This window comes from Prinia subflava, chromosome 1 (genome assembly GCF_021018805.1).
Source record: "Prinia subflava isolate CZ2003 ecotype Zambia chromosome 1, Cam_Psub_1.2, whole genome shotgun sequence".
NCBI classification, from domain to species: domain Eukaryota; kingdom Metazoa; phylum Chordata; class Aves; order Passeriformes; family Cisticolidae; genus Prinia; species Prinia subflava.
The window spans coordinates 25237073-25261121 of NC_086247.1; the positions used below are offsets into that span (position 1 = coordinate 25237073).

At 41.0% G+C, this 24049-nt stretch overlaps 1 protein-coding gene across 5 annotated transcripts in view; it reads right to left on the bottom strand.

Moving 5' to 3' along the window:
* The window catches only part of NECAB1 (N-terminal EF-hand calcium binding protein 1), a 56171-nt gene that overhangs the window by 26495 nt on the left and 5627 nt on the right, over positions 1-24049 (bottom strand). For 2 of the 5 annotated variants that reach the window (XM_063391390.1, XM_063391399.1), the window contains exons 3-6: positions 15378-15486; positions 11379-11538; positions 3106-3131; positions 605-702 (exon numbers count right to left, since the gene is read on the bottom strand). In XM_063391390.1, coding sequence (XP_063247460.1) covers positions 605-702; positions 3106-3131; positions 11379-11538; positions 15378-15414 — 321 coding nt within the window. In that variant the 5' untranslated portion in view covers positions 15415-15486. The remainder of the gene's footprint in view (positions 1-604; positions 703-3105; positions 3132-11378; positions 11539-15377; positions 15487-24049) is intronic. The other 3 variants (XM_063391418.1, XM_063391410.1, XM_063391427.1) reach the window with 2 other exon arrangements.

Genomic DNA, 24049 nt, shown 5'->3' on the forward strand with positions numbered 1-24049 from the left:
TGGGATGTGTTCTGAACACAGGAGCAGGTGCAGCCATAATGAACTGAGTGCCAGGCATGTCCAGCAGCACAGCCACACTCCTGGTCAGATGTGAGGGTGGAGAAACCAACCTTCTTCCCCTGAGAAACTTCTCCTGGCTCCCTTGCTGTGCTGTGGTGGGCAACAGCCCTAACACCTCCTCTTGGCAGGCTCTGCAGCCACTGCTTTTGTTTAAAATGCCTCAAATGGAAATGAAATCTTCAGGAGGTTTTGCTCAACCCACAAGGTTATTTTTTCGAATTTGGTCTATTTCCAAATGTTGGTGCTGATACTTACCCAGGTTTGGCAGGTGACATAGAACCCTCTTCCTACAACAATACAGAGAACGTTCTTCATTCACAAAGACAAATTTGGCTATATCCAAACTGCAACAGTTTGCAGACAGGACTTCAAATATTTCGTATACAACCATTTTGACAAGCCTTTCCTTACTGGATTTTGCTACAAACATGTCTATATGGAAGAACTTAAATATGAATTAGTAAAATCAGATAAGAAAACTACCAAAAATACTCCAAACAAACAAAATATACAACGTAAATAACATGTCACAATTTTTACTTACTTTCTTTGTCTTGTCCATTGCCTTCAGTATGCTTATGTTTAAGTCTTCCAAGACAGATAAAACATTTTCATATTCTCCTAAGTGCTTTGAAAAATAATCTGAAAGAAGACAAAATCCCACATCACCTACAAATGGCCTGGAAAGCCAGTATTTCATTGAATATCAGCTTTATCAAGCCTGAATTCAGTTACTGCATTATTAAATATCTAAATACAAAATGGAAAGGAATTATAATGAAAAGAATATTTTTCTTTTTAAATTTTGTACTTTTTCTAGGCCAAACCATTCCTCATGTACTTAAAATACCTAAACCAGTATTTCAAAAGGTTTTCTTTCAATAAATGAGTTGCAAAATTTACAAAAAATGTAAATATCAATTTGACAGCTGAAACAAACATTTTCAACACATTTACATCTCCTTTATAAACTGAATTTTCAGTCTAAAAGTCTACAGTCACTAGCAGGAAATTAAGTTTTCATATGTATATGGTGAATTTGATTATATTGATACAAAAATTAATAATTCTGGTAAAGCCCTTAGAGTAGATAATATCAAGTGGGGGCTGTTGTGAGGCAGGGTTGGTTGAGGGCAGTTGTTTTCTGAGAAATGAAGAGACCATGAGTTGGCCAGATAAGCTTCTATTCCCAGCTGCTGTGGTATTTTCAACAAATACGATGCATGCAAAATTCATTTAAATTAAAATCATGGAAATAATAAGTCACAGGATGTCCTTGTGTAGCTTCTCAAAGCAAAGGGTTTTTTTAACAGAAAGAGCTCATGTAAAATCAGAGGAATTACAGCAAAAAGAGGAAGCAAACCTGGGAAATCATGAACAGAGTTCCCATTTAGTTGATGTGGTGAAATACAATAGAGGGAAGAACAGGAAGGAAAAAGTGTGAAAAATAAATAAATAAAATGACATTAATGCTTAGAGACTGTGTTAGAAAAAGCATTTAGACATCAGATCACCTGGAAGAGCACAAAAATGAGCATCTAAACGGCAGACAGGAACAACAAGATTAGATAGCTTTTTGAAATAATAAATAGCAAGCCTCTGGGGCTTTTAAGAGGTCAGCATGAGCTTCTCAGTGGAATCATAAAAACGTAAGTTACCAGGAGCACTGTGACATGACCTGGTATTGCTGAGAGGTTGAATGAAACTAATTAGGATGAAAACATATTATGAACTAGTATCCGGAATGTTTTTTAGCTTCATTTGTGAGGTGAACTGATATAAGTCAGAGCTGTATAATCACTGGCTTAAACATGTGTTGAATAAGCTCAGTACCAGAATCCCGGATGAGATATCCTAGTGGCAACATCTGAAAGACTTAAAAGGCATTTGAAGCAGTCTGTGTTTAATTAAAACAGACAGCAGACAGAGTCAGTGCTGGACTGACACCCCCTCAGCAAGCAAGCCTGTATGCCTCCAGTGCAACACCCATGCAGTAAATCCCCTGTGGAACAAAACCACCTCTCTTCCTCAGCCAGATTTACACAGTTTTGGTCAGATGCTCAACCAGCAGAAGTTGTCACAGCACAGTTCACTTCAGATAAGCCTCTTTTCCTATATGTATAAACCACAAGGTGAGATGTCTTTTAGTGGGTTCTTGGCCATGTTACCCTGTGGGTGAGTAAACGAGCTGGTATTCAACTTGACAATATGTTCAGCTTTTAAAGGTCTTCAGCACTGTTGACCATTGGAACACTTCTCAGGCTGCCATCTTTCCCTCACAAATTGGCTGGTGTTGACAAGTATGAATTTTTTTTTCTGACATTTTGTGGGAGAACTTGCAAAAACGTTTGTAAATTGTTTTCTGGTGCAAGAAGCACTCCTAAATCAGGTGCTGTAAGATGAGCTGGAGAGCCAACAGGGTGTTGGGGAAATGACTCACAGCTCAGAATGTGGTACAGAAATGGGTAATTGGCCCAAAATCTAGGCCTGGCAGAAGTTTTATTGTGACAAAGGATCATAGAACTTCTCAAACTTGCTGTTCTCCTTGGCTAAAGTAGGAGGAAAGTAATGAATTTTCCTTTAGAGGGGTATATGACAAGCATTAAAGTGAGAAACTAACTAGAAAAAATGTCTCACACCAAAGGGAAATAAAAGTCATCTGTCTGTCTATCTATCTATCTATCTATCTATCTATCTATCTATCTATCTATCTATCTATCTATCTATCTATCTCTATCTATCTATCTATCTATCTATCTATCTATCTATCTATCTATCTATCTTTATATCAGAACAGATCTTGAATCTCAGAGAGTGTGAAATACTGTTTAAGAAAAATATTTTCAAAGTAAATTCTGCACATAGGGGAATGACAGAGTCTGAAAAGATTATAAGCCATCTGTATTTTCCCAGGAGTTCTCTGAGTGGAAATTATTTTCTATTTGAGCTACAAAGATTAAACAGAAAAAAAAAATCACATGGCATGTTTATTTGCACAGGGTTGCTGCAGGCATAGATTATGTTTTTTCCTGAATAAGAACTTACCACAGAGCTCTTCTGTGTCAAGATTGCTGGAAAGATAAGAGTATAAAAGGTTAGCGAGGTTAGTAATTTTTTTTTGTTGTATTGGTAAATAGTGCAACTCAAATATTAGTCTGACTGGGATATGAAGCCCCCCTGCTTGGGCAGCAGCAGGAGATGCAAGTGCCTGCCTCTTGCTGGCCCTGCTCTGCTGCCTCAGGGCAGATGCTGCAGCCTTTCTGAAGCTGGCTGCAGGGCAGCCTCTGCTCCTGAGCACGTTCCCACTGGCACCTTCCTACTCACTGCAAACTCACTCTGAAGTTCAGCCTCTGTGCATCACCCTGCATCACTGCTCCTCAGGCCTTACACGTTTGGTCCCAGCCCTGTCAGGAATCCATCTAAACATCAGAAAAGTTTGATTTGTTTTTTTTTTCCTCCACCTTTCTTCTGTGGCTGTCATGCTGGACAGCAAGGCTCAGAGAGCTTGGCCTTTCATGCTAGAGAAGAAAAAACCCAGTAATTTTCTCCTGTTTGCAGTCCATGCTGTGCAAGAGTGTGGGAGAGACAGTACAGAAGGAGGATAAAACCAGACACAGCCCATGAGCTCACATCATTCCTAAGAGTTTCCGGCCATGCAAGACCATTTCACTACTACTAACTTTGGCAAAATTAGTGATGTGAAAAGTATAGATGTACTGCCATATTCCCATGCCAATACTATATAAATGCATAAATGCAGGGAAGTATTCTATTCAGTTCAAACCTGTTTGCTTGAAGCAGATTTCATCTTGAGCAACTTTAAAGTGCTATTTTCTCTCATAAGCAAGGCCTTAATCGTAAAAAAATAAGAACATTTGATCTACAGCTCATTACTGAAAGTTAGCATATTGCCTTTCTTCCAAGGAGGAAAAGAAACAGATTATTAAAGACTTTTACAAGCATGAATGTACTCCTTGAATTATTCTGAGGGGTGAATATTGAATGGGTGATTGCACTTAGTATTTTTTCATTTATCTTTTAATAGAATTTTAAAATTGACCTTTTAATAAAATGATGACACAGTAATATCTTAAAATCACTTTCTCCCCTGCTAACTTCCATACATCTGGCTTTTATTTCACAAGGGAGAGAAACTGATAGAATTTGCAGGATCCTGGATTATCACAAACTTGCTTACTCAGGGCTATAAAATCTTCTGAACACATTAAATTGATAATGTAAATGAGATTTTCACACAACGTTTGTTAATTGAAGGTGATTTTTATCTGCATTTGAACAGGCTGAGTTAGATGGCTGCAAATGAGACTTGTACCTGATTTCTCCAATGACCTTGGTGGCAGTATAAAGGAATTCACAGTTTGTAAGAACAGGTGCTGAAGCTGTGAAACTCAACTCTTAAGTAAACAAACTCTGATTTTGCATAGGGAAAAGGGTCTGCAACTCCCTAAGGCTGTTTACCACAGATCACTACAGGATCTATGACCAAATGTGTCTGGCCAGCAGTTCAGCAGTCATTTTGGAACAGCCCAGATGTTCACCTCTTAAATGCAAACTGAAACCCTGAAAGCTGAAAAATTGTCTGAGTCAAAGAGCCTTGACAGGCCATGATGTGGTTAATGACAGGAGTTTGCTGTTATAATGCCTGCACTTCTTTCATTGTCCTGCATTTTCTGCTCCTTCACATCATCTGCCCTAATGACTCAATGCAAAAGACAGTTCTGCATTTCTTAATGCACAGCTTGACAACTATGTTTAAAACAGCCTTTCACATTGTTAGCCAGTCAAAACCATGCTCCTCTTTTAAAATTTTATATTTAAATCTATTCTGGTCTATCTTCTTTTGCAACATCCTCAGCACCATGTTAGTGACACAGGGAGTGGCTCAGAGGCTTTCAGCATCCCTGTTTTCAACAGGCTGTTTGTACTAGTGAAAGTAGTGGCACAGCTGCAAATGGACTACCAGTGAAAATGGAAAAGTATTCAGGTGCTGAATTCATTTTCAGTTAGAATTGGACAACTGAATAACCAGATAACATTATCCAAAACATTTTGTGCAGCCTGTGAAAAAACACAGAAAAGACATAAAGAACAAGGGTTTCTGTCTAGCATACTCAGTATTTCCTTCTGTTATAAATGCCCTTGGAGGCTTCATCGTTCTTGGCATCCTGTTTGAAGGGGATGCTGATCTAGGAAGGGAAGCTATAATTTTGTGTCAGTGGTTATTTTGTTCTCTCAGAAATAATGACAGGCCTCTTCAAAAACAGTTGTGAACAAACCTAGGAATTCTTTTGCTGAATACAAACAATTTTGAGCTCCCTGCAAGATGCTACAGAAATAATTAAAGAAGTTTGGCAAGTGTTTAATAGTCCAGGAGTGAGGTGCACACCAGAGGGCTGTTTCTGTAGCTCCGTACTTGGATTTACAGCAGGCACCTGTTCCTCATTTCAGTGGGTACATATGCCAAGGATGCTTCTGCTCAGACCTATAATCTGGCAATGCTGAACATGTTATTAACAATATTTGCTGGATGACTCACATCCAGGCACCAGCCCTCCACTTATGATAAGCAACCAAGGCATAGAGTGAGGCAAATGCATTCACATCATGTCAGAATGATAATTCTCCATTTGCTTTCTGACTACTAGATGCAGTCCTTCTACCTGTCCATATCTAAAATGCTCTCTAGCTAAAAAACATGAGCTATTTTTAAAGGACTGGTCACTGAGCAGTCCTGATCACTGAAAAGTTGATCGTATCTATTGGTCTGTGACAGAAAAATAAGCAAATTCACTTGAATGAATGGTGGCAAAAGTGTTTATTTGTGACTCCTCTGGAAGTGATCCAAAGTGTAGAATTGCAAAGCAGCTGTGCTCTTGTTCTGCCCACTACAGGTAGCTGTGGACTGGGGGCAGCCAGGGAGGAGAGAAGGTTAAAGCCATTCCAATTGTCCACTGCTGTGGGTCCATGGATCCATCCACTGACCTGACCCACAGTGTTCTGTGGTACAAAAGGCGCCTCTAGGAGGAGGAACCAGCAGAAGATCTACATATTTTCCCTGGACCACAAGAAGAGGCAATATGTTACAGAGCATGGAGTCTGAAATATAAAGCAGTTACTTTTTTGAAGAGTCCAATACTATATGAAAGACTTCATGAACTAACTTAGTTTAGGAAGACCTTTGCCACGAATTACAGCTGGAGAAGAATAACACTTTCTTCTTCAGCTCTCGCCTCGTTCTCAGATATCAGAAGGATTTATTTCAAAAGCTTGAATTATCTTTTCAGTCCCTTTTGTGTGTCCTTTTGCTAAATTTGGTTTTAGGAATGAAAGTTTGAAGCCAGTATCACCTGTTGTTAAGTAGAAGCATATCATTTGTGAGTAAAAGGAATTAAGGGTTACTTAAATTATGCAAGGGTAGTTGAATAGGCATCCATGGACAATCTCAGCCAAAAGCTGTGAGGTCTTAGCAACAAGAAAGCCTATGTACCACCTCACTTTAAGTCAGCAGAATGAAGTAGCTGCTGCAACACTACTGAGGGTGTTTTGCAAAGGAGACCTATGTGTACACTTCCATTTTAAGGATTTTCTGCCTCACAGTTCCTTTGCAACAGCAAACAACACCTTTTGTTCAGGTTTGCTCAAGGCTTCTTACAGTGGAGGCCAAACTGCTTACAGAAGGAAGCAGTGCTGCAAGAAGCTCAGGTGTTGGCCTCTGGCCACAGACAAGGGAGAGGAGGGAGAGGGGGCAGACGTGGGACAAAGCTTCTGTCCCTGGGGAGACAAACTCCCTGCTGCCCCGAGGACACTGCTGCTCTTCAACCCCAGATCCATCTGGACTGTGCATCCTCTGGGCTCCCAAGGGCAGCAGCCAGCTCGGCTCTCTGGGCTCTGACATGGGCAGCAGGGTCACAGCCCTTTCGCTATCCCACATTTTGCTTCAATAATAATTGCCTAGTTTGCTTAGCTCCAGGCTAAGTGATGACTTCAGAATCATCACTTACTGCTCTGCCTGTGGCAGGACTGAATGAGAGAATAAAAGGGTATTTTTCCCTGACTAAGAACTCATCTGAAAAAAACAACTCTCTAGTCCTTTGCATTCAGCAGTGATTCACAGGCATGCCATGACTACATAGCTGACAAGTCACCTTAATCATCCCAGCTACAACAACCTTTGTGTTGCTAAAAGAGGCTTCATAATGCTATTAAAACTTGTGCTGTATGCCAACATTTGTGAGCACTGTACAAGGGCTGCAGAGCTATGATTTTTTTTTGCAGAGAATGAACGACACAAAGCTACATGAGGAAATGAGATGCAGCACCACGGTGGCTCTTTTGACACAGAGAGCAAATTTCAGAGTTTTCACCACATAGAAGGGGATAACGTTGCTATTTCTGGTTTTGTCACAAAATGATTTTTTTAAAAAACCCCAAACCCTGAGATTATTTATTTTTAGACAAAATAAGATGTTTACTTTGCTTTCTTACACTCCTTGGAAATGCACAGGAGCAGGCAATTCCAAAATGTCAGCAATCAAGCAAACAAGACAGAAGGTCAGCTTTGCTGAACAGGGATCTTCTTTTGGAAAGGAAAGTGTGTGCCCAGTGTTAGCAAGGTCAGGTGAGCTGGAAGAATGCAGGGATGCAGCTTGCTGGTGTAGGGCAAAAATTCATACATATCAACTGGAGTTGATGCTGTCCAGAAATGTGTGAGAAAATAAAAAGTGATTTAAAATATATTAATGGTAAAAAGTAGCACAGAAATAACATCAGCCAGTTACAGGATGAGGATGGGCACCTCACATACAGGGGCATGAACAAGGCAGAGGTGTTTAATGCATTCTTTGCCCTGCCTTCAACACAGATGATGGACCAAGGGGTCCCACTGCCCTGAGCTAGAGGACTGTGGCTGTGAGAATGTTTGACTCCCAGTAGACACTGAAATTGTGTGGGATCTGCTGCTTCAGCTGGATCCCTAAAAATCTGTGGGGCCTGGTGGGACTCATCTAAGAATCCTCAGAGCTATCTGATGTCATTTGAAAACCTCTCTTTGTGATTTTTGAGTGGTACTAAAACTCTTGCAGTTCCCTGGGAAAGCCAGATCATGGAAGGGACCAGGCCTCCAAACCGCACCTGCCATTAAGCAACGAGCTTACTGCAGGGAAGCCAGTGTTATCTACTGCAGGACTGAAATGAAGAACTTTCAGTCAGCTCCATTTAGTTGAAGGCAACTGAAAATAGTCATTACTGTTTGATTATTTTCTGAGAGGGGTTGCCATTTGTTTTTGCAGAAAACTGAATTTCCCATTAAAAATAACCACTCATATGGAAAATCTCCAAGCAAAATTCTGTTTGCAGCTTGTCTGTCTGACCAGAGGATCTGTTAGCATCAGGATTTTGTAAATCATTCTTGGTGAACTTGTTTTGATCAGTTGTGAAATACTAAAATGTATAATCAGCTCACTCTGGCCAGTATCTTGCCTTTGTCTATATGCTTCATTTCCAAATTGATTTCTATAGCTATGGTCTTGAGAAATCTGTGTAAAAGCCAATAGATGGAATTGCATGTCTTAAATATTAGCAAACACACTTTTCTGATGCCAATGCTGCACCATGTGCCTGAAATTCTAATTTAATCTAAAAGAACCAGTTTTTTAAAAATGCTTAAACCCAATATCTTATTTTCCTCTTGCAAATTTGCATTCAAAAATTCCTTAAAAAAAAGACTCACCTGCAGTTCACCTAATTAAAGATCCTGTCTGTATGTCATATTGTTCTTAATATTTTTTTTATTTCCCTGTTTTACTTAGAAGCTAATTATTTTTTGCTGTGTACTTATATTGAACTGTGAAAGATCAGCAATAGCATGAGACTGAAATATATGCCTTCCAACTAAAACCAAAGGAGAGGCAGAGATAATTAATACACTTAGAGTACCCTTAAACTACTGAGGATTTGTCATTATTAAGTTTACAAGCAGAACCTTATAGGAAGCCCTCTGGTCCATATGAACATGCCTTTCATTTTAGTTTTAGTGCACAGCACTGGGCTCCAGGCCCATGGGTTCCCAGGGCTGCAAGGATTGCCAACCAGCCTCTTACTTTCAGCACCCAATTGTCACCTTTTGGAGTTTGCTGCTAGGGCAGATGATCTCAGCATTCCTCTTTTGACCCAAGGGAGGAACTAGTCCTCTGCTAACGAAGACCTGGGCAGGTGAGAGGAAGGTTTATTCACTTTGGGGAAGGGTCCTAAATGTAGATGTGCATATGTGCACTGGCTGTCCAACCTCCCCTGCCAGGCAAAGGAGCCCCAGTGTATTCAGTGGAGTTGGGAGGGTTTAATAGACAGCTGAGAGGCATCTCAGAACTCATTTGATATAATACAGGCATCTAGTGTTGCTTCAAATGCTCTAGAATTTCTCCCACCACCTGTCCCCCAACTGCTCTCCCTGTGCTATCCTTTCCACCTTGGGCTTATTTTCAAATGTGAGCATCTTAAACGCCTAATGCCTGGGCAGCTGAGCTGAGGCCCACGTGAACAGTGTCATGTCTGAGGTGCCAGTGACCTCCCTGCCCATGAGGGACCTTAGTCACCCTGCTGACACACAGGCATGCAGGTGTGGATGTGTCTCCATAACGCCCTGTCCCATCCCCACATCTGCTGTGCGTGCAGCAGGACACACTCCCCAAATGCCTGCCATAAACTCAGTGCTGCAGGTGGCCAGGGCTCTCAGATCCTCACCAAACTCATCCCTGCCTGGTCCACAGTTTAACTTATGCCACACACAAAGGTTTAATGGGACATCCCTACCTTTGGGAGGTTGCCTGTGCCCAGGCCCTCAACAGTTCTAGCTTCCCTCCTGCCTTGTAACCAGGGTCCTGACTAAGGACTTCATTTTACCAATGAGTAAAGAGAGAAAATTAAGTCTGATTCCCCACAGGAATCGGGTTCCTGTGAGTCAGTAATCGGTGAAGCACTTATTGCACTATCTCTCCAGCAGTGCTGCAGACTAAATCCCCTTGAGACCTTCTGTATATCTCCTAGTTTGTAACTTTGCCAAATATTCTCATTATCTTCTGACACCTTTTCCCAGAGGATGCCATTATGATAAAACAATTTCCATGGAAGTCATGAGTAGGGGGAGGGAAGGGTAAAGGATAAGAATAAAAGGGAGGTTACATTTGTAATGGCTTTTGTGAAGACTCATTTCCTAAACCATTAACCATGTCAAGGATTCTTGCTCTGCTGAAACACAAGTTCCTCAGAGTTGACATTAAAATGAGGTAGGAGATGATTTACCAAAGAAATTAGTTGTAACAGTCTTCATTATTTAAACCACTAATTTCAAACTTTTCCTCTATATTTCTCTCCATGTGCTTCTGGTACCTTTCTTTACTTTCAGTACAATTATTCATGCAATGACACATGTAAACAAAACAGCTGTATTTCTGCAGAGCTTCCTCAACTGTGCTTCAACGCTATTTTACATGAAGGATGTTTTGCATTTAGTTAATAACCAGAATGCTCTGAGACAGCAGAGTATGTGAGTCTTCAGTTCTGAAATTACTTCAGCTCCAAAATTACTACAGCCTGCAGACCATGTTCTCCATGACCCTCCTTGTCAGCACAGAGAAAGTCTTTTGGTGTCTTGCAGCACTTGGATTTGCTCCAGCACCCTTCCCATTGCTGCCATCAGCCCTGCAGAGCCTCACTGAGCACTGTGGAGCTTGGAGCTTACATTGGGGAAGGAGAGAGGGGTGAGGAACCACACTGGGTTTCCTTCACCCTCACAAACCTCCTAAAAGGTTAACCCACATTTCAAATAGAGTACATTGAGATTTTTTGAAGTGTTAGGACAAGAACTGAGCAGGTCCAAACTGACATTATGGACATATAACATGGATGTCATGTCCAATATATGTCAAAGCAGGACACAAAGATAAGTTCTTCCTTTTGCCCCTTCCCTGCTCACAGACATGCACTCATGTTGGTCTTACTCTGGGGACCTGGCTTCTACTCAAGAAACTGTGGGGATCTACCTTGGCCTCCTGATATCTTAAAAAGAATCTAAGATGTTGCCCAGATGCTTAGGGTCTGTTTATATTGGGACTACCTGCAAAACACTTAAACCATCATGAAAAAGAGGAGGAGAATCACTGTACCAACTCCAGGTAAGCTTCAGCTTAAGCCACTGCTCTTGATTTCTTGCCTATATTTGTTTGGTTGGGGTTTTTTTAAGGGTCTTTGAATACAAGACACTACTTTGCAGTAGAAGCAAATGCATGCTAGGAAGCAAGAACCTGGAGATGTGGCTGTAGCAGCTTGGACCTGATCCCTTCTGCATCAATGCAAAATCTTTCCTTCCACTGGCAGAGGGAGGGCATCTGAACGTGGACCCTCTGGTAACTGCTTCTTTATGCCATTTAATGATGTGTGATTGCCCAAATGTTTCCTGAGATCCTGGAAAGCACAAATAGAAGCGACTCTTAGTGGAAGTCAAATGCCTCATTGGCTTTTACCTTCATTCTGAAGTAATGGCAGTGCTGGAAACTTCACTTACAGAAGGATAGTTAACTGCTATCCCCCTAAAACAGTCATGTGATAAAAATGATATGTCAGGAATGCTCATTGCATGGCCTAATCAAAGCTTACCTTCAATAAAGGTAAAATATCACAGCAGTGATAAAAGCTGGAAAAATAAATTCCTTTTTCCATAGATACAGTACTTCACTACTTCACTTTGCATAGATACATTATCTAATTTGGTTGTCTTATGCATTTGTTTCTGGCTGTATCCAAAGGGAAAAGGAAGGGAAGTTTAAAAATGTAGGCAATTTGTACAGTTTGTCTTTAGTGGTATTTATTTAATATTTCAAATGCTATAAAAAGGTAAGGTAGATTTTTAAAAATAGAAATTAAAAATAGTACCTGTGTAAGTGCATTCATAAACTCCAAAATATATGTCCAAGTTAAGTACTGAGGAAATACCCTTTGCTAATGCAAATTTTCAGTAAAAACAATGATCTCTCCTGAATGAACAACCTGTACTTTAGGGTCTCGAAAAATTGTACATTTAAATTCATTCTGTCATAATAAACTCCTATTCAACCTATGTCTTGAAAACTTTGTGACAGTAACTAATTCTTACTCATCTGTTTGTTTTTCCTGCTGATTATGCACTAATTGGCTCTTCTTTTACTTTGTAAGAAGATAACACCTGACTGCTTCAAACACCAAAGGTCCAGAGTTCCTAGTCAGTCAGGCAGACACAACCTGAATTACTGGGAAGTTAAACCCTCTGTTATTTGCCCTGCTATCACATTGGAAATGGCAATTACTCATTTCAGCAGTCCTCCACAGCCTATCTGCTTTGTGACAAGCATGTTACATTAGCTTGGATTGGTCTTTTTAAAAGTTAATAATCTAAATCTCACTTCAACAAGACTGATATTAGGGCCTGTGTAATAGTGGGGTTTAATACCTGTTTAATTTAGTTCCCTTAGAAGTTTTAAGCCAGTGTAAGTCTTTCATGCTTTGACTATTTTATTGAAAAATTGCTGCAACATAGCTGAGAAGGGAATTCAAATTGCCTGAGTTTGTGGTCCATGGCTATCACCCCAAGGACATATCTCCTTTTTCATCTTCAGGCTTTAAAGTACAAAGACTTGTGCACACAGAGACAGTGAGGTTTTGAATGCCGGCAGAGCTAAAGGATTTGACACAGATGGAAACAACCCAAAGTCTGCTCTTGGGACAAGCTGGTTACGAAATCTTGAGCTACTCCACGAAATGACTAAGGGATCGTGACATGCTTCCCTGAACATCTGTCCTAGGCATTTACATGTAGTGTAAATCATTGCATAATCTCAATGCTTACAAAATATTTCTAGGATAGGGAGCACAGTCTGCAATTTGAAAATAGTGAAATGAAGCAGAGAGAAGATAAAAGATTTGCCCAGAGTTTGACAGTGTCTGCATTTTAATTGGGTAAGAGAGACAAAATCTGTGCAAATCTTTCACTAGCTACAAAACTGAGCAGAATTCTTTGCCCTCCTCTACTGAAAACCAGCCATAAACTACCTCTGTGTTGCATCATTTCCATTTCATTCCCTTGGATTAATTTGGAAGTGAAAATATCCAAAAATAGATGGTTTGGGTATTGTTTGATATGTACATGATTCTCCTAATGCTTACATTAAAACACTTCCCAAGGTTCAATGAACATTTTGCTACTTTTCTTAGCTAGCTCAGTAATTTGAGACATTTTACATAACCTGCCCTTTTCAGGAAATGCCAGTAAGTAAAGTTTTGCCTCATTATATCTGCTCCATGCTCCATGTGATTTTTTTTTTTTGAAAGCCGTGCTAACAAGGAAATTATATTATACTGGCCAAGCTGTCTCTCTTTGCTGTATCTCTCTGATATTTGGCCTGTGATATCTTGCTGACAGGTTTCTCAAAAGCTTACAAAGGGGTAAGGGAAAGCCTTTAAAATGTATTTGCCTGTTAAATATCAAGCCTGGTAGAATACTTCCCAGCTGCAAAGTCACTCTAAAGCCTTTTATCAGTTAAAGACTCTCTCTTTAAAAAACATTTAAAAAGTTTCTTGTTGCTGTCTTAAATCCAAGTTTCAAGTACGTTTTCTTAACCATAGCTAGGTTCTCCTCCTGTAACAAATGTTAATCCATCAACACAAAGCACCCTTTCTTCTGGTTCAAAAGGTAATTTAGTAGCTTGTCTTAATCTTCCACCTGCTCCATTCCCTGAAATACAAGAAAACTAAACCTTTCACAGTACATATTCTGTGATTTTTCTGCCCAGATTTTTGCCAGGCTTTTTCTGGACAGTGAGAATGATCTCTCTCTCAGATGGCTGCTATGACAGCTTAATTACCTACTTTCAGCTAATAGCAGCAGCATTCAACAATTGCACAGATTCTTCAAGTGTGCCTATCTGCCAGGAGGAAAAACATAATGTTATCCTCACTTTTCTACATTATTTTCAGACTTATATATTCTCTGTTAAATAGAAAATGGTGTAATACTACTACTACTACTAATAATAATAATAATAATTCAGGAATTTAAAAAGCTTTACTAATAAAAAGGAAGGGAAAATAGATGTAGAGTATCTGTATTTTTTCTTAGAAATCTTGCTTAGTACCAAGAATTTCTGCCCTTATCAGGATGCTTGCAGACAAATGGAATGATGGTAAAATGAAACCACTTATACAGATATGTAGTACATATGAGGAAGTCCAAAGCTGTACAGATGGGTCTGGCTCTGAAATAAGTTTTTGACTCTGAGTCATTCATACCATTCATTTGCTTTCTTGACCATAAGGGCACATTGTTATCACATGTTCAACTTGGTGTTCACCCACTATCCTTTTCGGCCAAGCTGCATTCCAGCTGAGTGAGCCCCAGCAAATATTGGTGCATGAAACCATAGAATCATAGAATTGTTTGGGTTAGAGCAGACCTCTAAAACCATTGGGTCCAGCTGTTAACCCAGCACTGCCAAATGCCCCAAATACCTCCAGAGTGGTGATTCCCCCTCCGTGTCTCCATCACCCCATCCCTTAATCACCTTATAAAGCCTGTAGGGTTTTTTATTCCCCACAAGTCCAACAGATTGAGTACCATTTCTTCTGCTTACTTCAGGACATTATTTTGGCACAAACACTAAAATCTTGTGAATTCTACTGCTGAACTACATTTAATTTGATTCCATTTCCTACAAAAACTGGGGTTTGTTCCTCCCCAGAAGCAGGACTTTGCACTTCTTACTGAACCTCATGAAGATCCTGTCATTTTACTTCCCTGTGGCCTTGGTAAACCCAACCATGATGGGAATATCCCAAGGGATCGCACCACCATTGTACCATGCCACCAGACAGGATGGCTTTTTCAACTCTTTGCTATAGATAATTGCTTCATTTATTTTATTTCCTTCTCAACATCTGCTCCAAGTATTCACTTCAGTATGAGCCAGTGGAATTGAGAATTGAGGATATTTAAGCCTTAAGAAGGCCCCAGGTTCTTTTCTTTCCATGGTGGGGGAATACAGAAAACATCCAATTTCCACCCTGTGTTCTCAGTACCCAAATCACATCTATTGGAATATACAAATATTTCCACAAGTTTTCAAAACACTTACATAGTTTACAGCCATATGACACAGCCTGGCTTCCCTCAAGCAGCTTTCTACATAAACTTGTTTCCTAAAATCAGCCTGAGGTCTGTTTTCCATTTTCAGGTACAGAAAGTGGCACTGGAGCTGTGAGAAGGGGGCACTTACTCAGTATTGTCTGTATCAATGGTGCGAAAAAGTCCATGCAGCTCTTCTCCACTCAGCACTCCATCAGCAAAGTAGGCTTTGAATTCATCAAAGGACAGTTTTCCATCATCTGAAACAATGAAGAAATGGAAATTTACTTAATTTCATTCTTTTTTTCTTGTTTACTTCATGCAGTAGAAGAAAAAAGTATTAAAAGCCTCTAGGCCTTCAGCTTAAATGTAGAAACTTTACATTGTAGATGGAAGGGTGATAATCAGATAACAAAAGTCTGACAAAGATTCACCTTTTCCTGTTCTTATAAGAAATTTTAAAGATTAAACTATAGTCAAGTAATAATTCATCTAAATTGAATGAGCCTTTGCATGAAGCATAAAGAATATTTCTATAGCCTAACACTTCATAATTCTTTTTTAGGTAGCACTATATTTAAGTTCACATGTTTCTTTCTCTTCCTTCAGTAACATACTGAATCCCTCACAGGGCACTAAAAAACTCTAGAGGATAAGAGTAAGATGTCCTAAGCATCAGACTAATCTACAGTTGTCGTGGTTGCGGGGGGAGGTGAATTTTTCCAGGGGGATGTGGGCAGGCCAATCAGTGATCAGCTTTTCTGCTGGCACCTAGATTGGTCACTCAGAGGTTCGGACACGCCTCTGAGGACACAAAGAGTTAAAAGCAGGACTCCAGGGGGGTTCGGCCTCTTTTTAGATCCGGGCTTCAGTGGGGCAACGCCTCCCCTGCCTGGCTTTCAAGGCTGGGTGAGGGAGGGGAACCACATGGCCGAGCTAGAAGAGAACCACCGCACGGAGCTGAGGTGAGCCGGAGCCCCAGGGGGAAGAGAGTGAACAAGCTTTGAGCTGAGCTGCCCATCCAGGATGGAGGGGTGGAAAACTGTAGAAGTGCCTTCCGTGTGTGCTCACCACCCCCCACTCCGGGAGAAGGTGCCCAGCCACGTGGGAGTTGCCCAGCCTGGGAGTGCCTGAGCCTGCAGCCCTGCCGAGAGCTAGAAACTGTTAACCCTTACTTAGCAGAAAGAAACTTTTCTTAGACATTGATTCTCATGACTGGTAGTTTCAGAAGAGAGAGAGAAACAGCCTGAGACCGAGATGATAAAAGAAGATGAAAAAATCCTGGATGGGCAAAGAATGAGAGGAGTAGCTTTCTGAGCTAGACTTTTCTTGCATAATGTTAGCCATAGACTGAACTTGAGTATCTTTTAAACATAAACTGCATTTTGAGGTAGATGTGGCCAGCTCAACTTGCTGCAGTGGAGCGAACAGAGAAGAGAGGAAGAGAGGGGTGTGGTGATCTCCGCCCTCAGAGAAGAAACCCTCAGCCCCAAGGGGAAAAATGGGGAGAGCTTGGCATGCAAGTATCCTTAAAAGAGCCCTGTATGCAGCTTCAGCCTATGGACAGCGGTGAGAGCGCTAAACATAAGAAAAAGAGAGAGTCACCCTGGCAGACTTCTCCGGGCGGTGCCAAGGGTGACATAGAAACACATAAGGGGTGGACCCGTGTTTTCTGAAGAGCAGTCTGTGGTGCAAGAGAGACTCTTCTCTCCCTTGCTGAATTCAAGATTAGGGTTTTTTTGAGTAGTGATTGTTTGATTTAAAACCCAAAGGTTTGGTCTGTGGAGAGTAATGTGTGGGGGGTGGAAACTGGGAGAAGAAATGTTCTGAGAAGTTTTTATTTCTGTCTCTGTGTGTGTTTAAGAGTTTTCTGTCTCTGTTCTTATGTAATGTAATAAAGTTTTAGGTTTTATTTTTGTTTTGTTTTCAAGATTTAAGCCTGCTCTGCTCTGTTCCTGATCACATCCCACAGTAGTTGTTAAGGAAAAAACATATATTCATGGGTACATTAGCATCTAGCCAGTGTTAACCCATGACAACAGTGTATTGTGACTTCATTTTACAATGGTGAAGAATCTATTATTAAGGCAGTATCTAAACATTGTAACTGCATGCAGCACTACAGCAGGCAGATTTGAAGAGCAGAGCTGAGAAGATTCCTTCTTCTTTTACTTGCTATTCCATAATTTCTTTGACTGGAATGTATGGCTTCAGATATCTTGAAGATGTTTCAAATTTGTACACATTAAGTATCAGTTTCAACAAAACCATTTTGAAATGTTTAATATGAAAAGACAGATTGTATCTGGAGATGATCATCATTACAATCAAAACAAAATGTCAAGATCTTCAAGAGCCAAAAACCAAGATGGCACAAAACTGCAATGATTACCTAGCTGAGAATCTAAATACATTTGCCATTTAGCACTGGTTACAGAGAAGGAATATCAAATATTGAGTGTATTGAGCTGTGTTCTAACAGCTATGATTACTTTGGTTCTTACAGATACAATCAATTACTTAATCAAACCACCTCTGCAGCTTTATCCTTTGCTGGGAAGGCTGATTTGCATGCAAGTTATACACATACTCAGGAAACTGGTGACTTTTGGCAACTTTCCTGAGATAAATGTATGAATTTACCCATAGAACAACCTGGGGTATGACATAAAATATTTAATAAATCTATTTTGGTCGGGATCATTGGCTTTATCTCAATCCAGGAAATCACTGGTCCACCAACAGATTGGGCATTTTCTTTAGATTTTTGTCATCTAGAAGAAGACATTGCCTTTAGATTCATTGCTGCTTATTCTTAAAAACATTCTGAATGTTACTGACATTGAGTGACAAATCACTAAGATTGTTTCTGGCAAAACACAAGGACTTTTGAACCTGTTTGGTACTTACAGACTTCATATAGTTACTTTTGCTAAAAAAAGCTCTGATTTTCCAGGGCACTTCTCTGATTTTGTGAGTGTAACTGTGTTGCCAGAGCAGCTGGGGAGGGCTCCACTGCCTGTGGCCATCCTTATGCTTCCTCAGAGCTCAGATGAAGCTCAGACCCAACGCTGAACAAGTGCTCCCTGTGCTGTTAAACTGAAGATGCATTTGCCTAGACAGTTTTGGGTTTTTTTCCCCCAAGTGTCAAGAATAGCTTTTATTTTAAAGGCTGTGTCATGTGTCCTCAGCATCACTGCCCTAGGCACACCTCACTGCCCTTGTAGTGCCAGATAAACACTATCTGGTTTAAGTGCTACAGAATAGCTGAGCAGAAACCTCTGTTAGAGATTCTTCAATCCTTGCCACTGGCAAAGTGACAGGGGAAGGATGAGTAATGAAAGAAAAACTTCTCTGAAGCTAGGCAGTCATCAGGGAAATCAACCTTCAGCTGTATTTGCCTTTGCAATGTTATTTAAGAAGCTGTTTTGGAAGACTTGCTTGCTTTTGTCTGTCTTTTCTGGCATCTTTCAAAAGAAGAGCTTTTTCAGGCACAGTCACCTGTTCTCCTTTGTCTCCCAACTGGCAGACAAATAAATAAGATGAAAATATAAACAATAAAATGCGTCTCCCCACCTTGCACTTGCAAATTTAGAAACAGATTCACACAGTGGTTTGCAGGAGCCTTCCTTCAGGTTACAATTGCATTCTCACATTTATTTCAATAAAATTCACCTGTGTATTGAATAGATGTTTTTCTGTGTAAAATTTGCCCAAGGGATATCCCCCAGCCAGCCTGCTGCAGAAACACCAGTATAATCTGCAGGATAGGCTTTGGATAGCTGATGACTTCAGTAGAGAACAGCAGATCTGACAGAGGAGGAAGGTCACACACACTCTCTGAGTCGAAGGGTGGCTTCAGAGAGTCAGAAGGTATTGAGCAAATAATGGACAAGGGCACAGATGTATTTGGAGCCTGTGTGCACAAAGACAATGGCAAATGTGAGACTGCAGCCAGTGAAGGAAATTACAGTGATGTAGAGAAGGATGTCTCACAGAGATGCCACAAAATGCTAGAGGACAACTAAACCACTGCCACTGCCCCCTATTTTGGGCATCCTGTTAGGATTGCAAGCCATTCTCAGCAGGTAAAAAGCAGTCTTTCATAGCAGGGGCCACATCAGATGGAGCTTACATGGCTGGATGGCAGCCCTAGGGCTTATGGCTCTTGGAAGAGCCACAGGTAAGAGTTTATGGCAGAGAACAAAACCACACTTGGCTACAGCTCATCCTGGGGTTCATATTAGAAGGATGTGACTTGGAAAGTCGAGCCCTCAGCACTGTCTTGGCCCACTCAGACAGTGTCCAGCCTACCTCCGGGCTGGCAGCATGCACACTACCAGGGCAGTGAGATTGTTTAGAGTCTGGGACTCTGTGAACACAGATCTCTGCCCTTGTAGACCAACAATTTGCAAAGGAAGAAGAGATAACAACAAGAGAAAGCAATAAACAGAAGAATTCTCTGTGGCAGAAAGTGCTTATTCACCAGGAAGGTACATCAGGGACTAGGAAATGACTGCTCAAAATGAAGCAGTCACTTCTGCCATGGGAAAGCCAAATGCCAAAACACAGCCCCATCCAGACCCTCACAATTTTCAATGGGAGCTCAGTTTCTAAATCTCTTGTGGGTGTTGTGACAGCCCTTTATGGAATTTTGAATCCATCTGCCTTTATAGAACCTAAAGGGAAGGCAGTGTGAAGGTGGGGCCTCTTCCCAGCTCACCTGCTCCTGGGGACCTGCTGTGGGACTTGTCCTTTGCAAGGAGCTGGCAGTCCACACTTGCTGTAAAAGGTTTGTATCAGAGTACTTGCGTGCTATAAGATATTGCCCCATACACGGGAAAAAAAAGATAGTGGGGAGGCACATCCCAACAGACATAGAGGGACTGAACCAGATGCAAAAAAGATAAAACCACATGATTTATTGGCACATGACACACAGGCTGGAATCAGATCAAGAAAGATCTGCCAAAAATAACAAATTTCAGTGTGCCAATGTGAGCTTGCTAATAATATCCAGTAGGTCTCAGTCATAAGGGGCTGTATCAGAAAAACACAGACATGGGTGAATATTTAAAAGAGTCTGGGCAAATGCACTAAACTTTTATTGACTCTGATCTGTACTTTATGTTGATATAATCAGAAATAAGGATTTTGAGCCACTATTGAGCATCTATTATGTGGGAAAAGCTTAGCACAAGTAAGCAAGTGATTCCAAGGCCAACAGGGAGAAGGTTTAGATTACCTCTACAGAAATATTTTGGGGATCTGGAGCACAGAGTCCAGCCCTGCAGCACTTGAAGGACCCAGGGGGGTGGGATGGGGAATCTCACCTCAGGCTGATCCTGGGCTCTGAAATAGGATGCAGGGTGATGTCTGCAGTGGATCTAGATGGTCAGGAAGCAAACAGCAGTGTGGTGGGAATCCCAGTGTCATGGGATGTCATGGGATGTATTGCAAGGAGGTTTTGCCTTACTAATCCATTCACTGAGTAACTCGGGAGCCTAAATCAGGGATGCTACAGCTCAGAGAATTTGTCCTCTGGCTTCTGTTTGGAAAATGTGCTCTGCTAATTCATTCAGTAAATCTGTAGCTCAAACATGGCCACCTTGGGCCACTCAGACATGGCTCTTCTGGGTGTCAAGGTTCATAGAGCTTCCCCAAGGGATTCCTGCACGTTGCTGTTTTTCTCCAGGAAGGTCACACAAGGGATGTCACCCTGTCATGCTGTGACCTCTCTGGCCAGTCCATGTGGAGGGGAGAGCCTGGGCACTGACACAGGTGCCACTGAGCAGAGCTTCTGGGGCAGTCTCTGGGCTAGCTGAAGACCTCATGAGATGTCAGGATGTTACAGCCCCAGGTTAGGAGATACTGGCCTAGATAAAAAATGCTGAAATCAAGGACTTGGCATTCTTTGCTTTGGTACAACTCCAAAATTTTTCTCGGTAAAAAGTTTAACCCACTAATTGGCAATCTTGAGAGTCTGCAGGCCAACTTTGACAATTCACTTTTGGGAAGATTCAAGAGATCCCTTTCCCAAGGTGCTTTCCCTGCCTCTCAGAGGCATATTTCCTTAATCCTCTGGCATGGTATAAACTGGCACTCTGGTAAACAAGCTAGAGCCACTGAGAAATCACATTCTGAGGACTGCTGCAGTGAGAGAGCTTTCAACCTGCCAGAGTTCACCTACAGACACATGAGCCAACACAGACGGTAGAAGACTCACCTGCAAAGTCAGTGTTTATTCTGCAATGGCACTGTCAATAAATAATGAATAGGAAAACACCTATTCTGATCTCTGACTCTGGAGATTGCAAGATTTCATGCTAATGACCATACAGGTGAAGTTCAGAAGTGTTTTGCTTATTTTCTGGAAACCTTGTGGGGTCAATCAAAAGCTTATGATCTGTGAATTGATGCCTTTTGTCACTGACACCAGTGAAAGGGACAGAGTGCTACTGCTGCACTTGCCTTATTTTAAGGAATCCATTATTTATGACCCACAGCTTTTGTTGGGCCAATGTTTGCACGGTTTTAGAGCTAGGTTGAAATCTCCAGATTATTGTAATCAACATATTGCATGTATTATCACGGTATTTTATACAGTTTCAGAATTCTACATTTAAAAGCCTGGTGTCTCTGCTCTATATCATGGACATCAGGGGTACTGAATGAAGGCATATGACAAAATGCAAAGATTAGTCTCATCTGATTATTTTTCAGTTTACAGATCCTACTTCAAATACATTTAAAAAGATATATATATGGGGGGGGGGGGGCGGAGGGGGGGGGAAGCTTTCAGTGAGTGCTTGTTTGAAATATCAAAGAAAAAAAATTAAACCAGACATAAATGCAGTGATTCTGACATCAATAAGATTCTGTCGCAAGTCTGTCAGTTGTTTGATATTCAGGTTTGTCAATCTTTGGAGCTTTAGTCTTTTTTTATTTAGCCAGTTTTAAAAATTTTCTTTCATTTGTTTGCAGTCATTCCTGACTGCCTGCAGCATACTGTTTACAGTGTTCCTTACAGTTCAGCCTTTTCTGGGGTTTTACAAAAATGTAAAGGTATTACCAATGATATTTTCAAATATCTCTTAGGATCTTTAAGAATGTTTGAGGTATGGGTTGTACTCAGTGCTTTTTCATAACAGCTGATTTGTATTTTGCAAATCAATGAAAGCATCTACATACAAAACATCTTTTCCAAACCTGTCATATTGAGCTGCCCTCCTCAGGGATTAGAGGTATCCAAGAGCTTGGGGCAGGAGCTGTTGAGTTTGGAACAAGACCATAATCAAATACCAATTTGAATTTTGTGGAGGAGAGAGACAGCTGAGAGGGGCTGACACCTCCTCCTGAGGGAGAGAGCTAGGGGTCACTCCCTCCAGATTTGACTGGATGGACACTGAAAAGTGCCAAGGCGAGTCTCAAACAGTATGCCATGTTTCCAGAGCAGGAGAGGAGGTCCAGAGCTGGAAATGACAGACTCTGGTAAAAGGCAAAGACAGTGGTCCTCTTCCCCAGAGGGACGGGAAGAGAAATGATCCCTATGCCAGTGCCAGCAAAGGCAAGGCACTATTCTAGAGTTATTTGGTGGTGCTCCTTGCCTTTGGTCTGTGTTGAACCTTCAGTGTTGAGGTACCTTCCCTGTGCTGAAGAAAGACTGTTCCTCTTGCAAGATCAAGGATTGCAGTCTCAGTAGATTATTACCTTTATTTTCCCCCATCTATTTTGACAGGCTGTTTGTGATTGGATTTCTGCAATGTAGTCTGTATTTCAAATTCCATTCCTGTGCTAAGAGGAGGGAATTCTGGCAGGAGGCAATTCTGACTGGGCCTGTGTCACAGCTGCGTGGTCAGATGAGGCCCCTGGGTGACATTCACCAAGAACTGATATCGTTTCACCTGACTGCAGGTCACTGCAAGGCCAATGGGGAGCCCCATTTATCAGGAGATAAAAGGCACCTCCTGCAGACAGGCACATGCAGATGCTGCATTCACACGAACGTGAGGCAACCACTCTTGCCTGAGAGATGAATGAAGTAAAAATTGTTTTGGTTAGGAAAGACTGCATTTGGCAGTTCCAGTTTCCCATTTTTCTTCGCTCCCTCCCTTGCAGGTAGGGACAAGATTTTACTTTTTGAGAGGAATTTAATTAGTTTGATTTGTTTTAAACAGCAAAATAAATTAAACAAATGAAGATTTTTCCTTTTAGCTGGATTTTTTTCAAAATTATTTCTGTGTGAAATCCACATGTTTTCCTTAGGGCACATAGAGTTCTATAACATAAACCTGACCAAAATTTCATTTTGACATGGAGACCTGCAACTTCTCCCTTTCAAAAAGGTCAATGTGCAGCATCTCACCTATATGAAATTGCTTTTTTACCCTCAGGATTTTCTGTTGCTTTTGTCAATATTATGAACCATACAGTTCTTAAAAATCCTTCTCTATGCCTTTTTCTCCTTTTAAAAAAATCATATGACCTTTTCATTTATGGGAGATGTATGGATCAGCTCCACAAAAAGCAGACCTGCACAGCCATGAAATAAGAATTACAGATAGAGTTTATGAAGCTGATCCTCTCATGGAAACTCTGCATAGCTGATATTTCCAGTAACAGAATATGTACCTGGGCTGGCAAAGAAGGAAGCCATTTGTATGACTTCATTCACATGGCTGTTTTCTAAAGGACTTAACTGAACACAGATGTCATAAATTATTGTAGATTTTTGAGTACCAGCAGTTCAGCAGAATTTCTTGGCTCTTTTCATCTCTCATTTTATATTGCCTTTGCAAGAATATTTGTCTTTCCTTGCTGTGG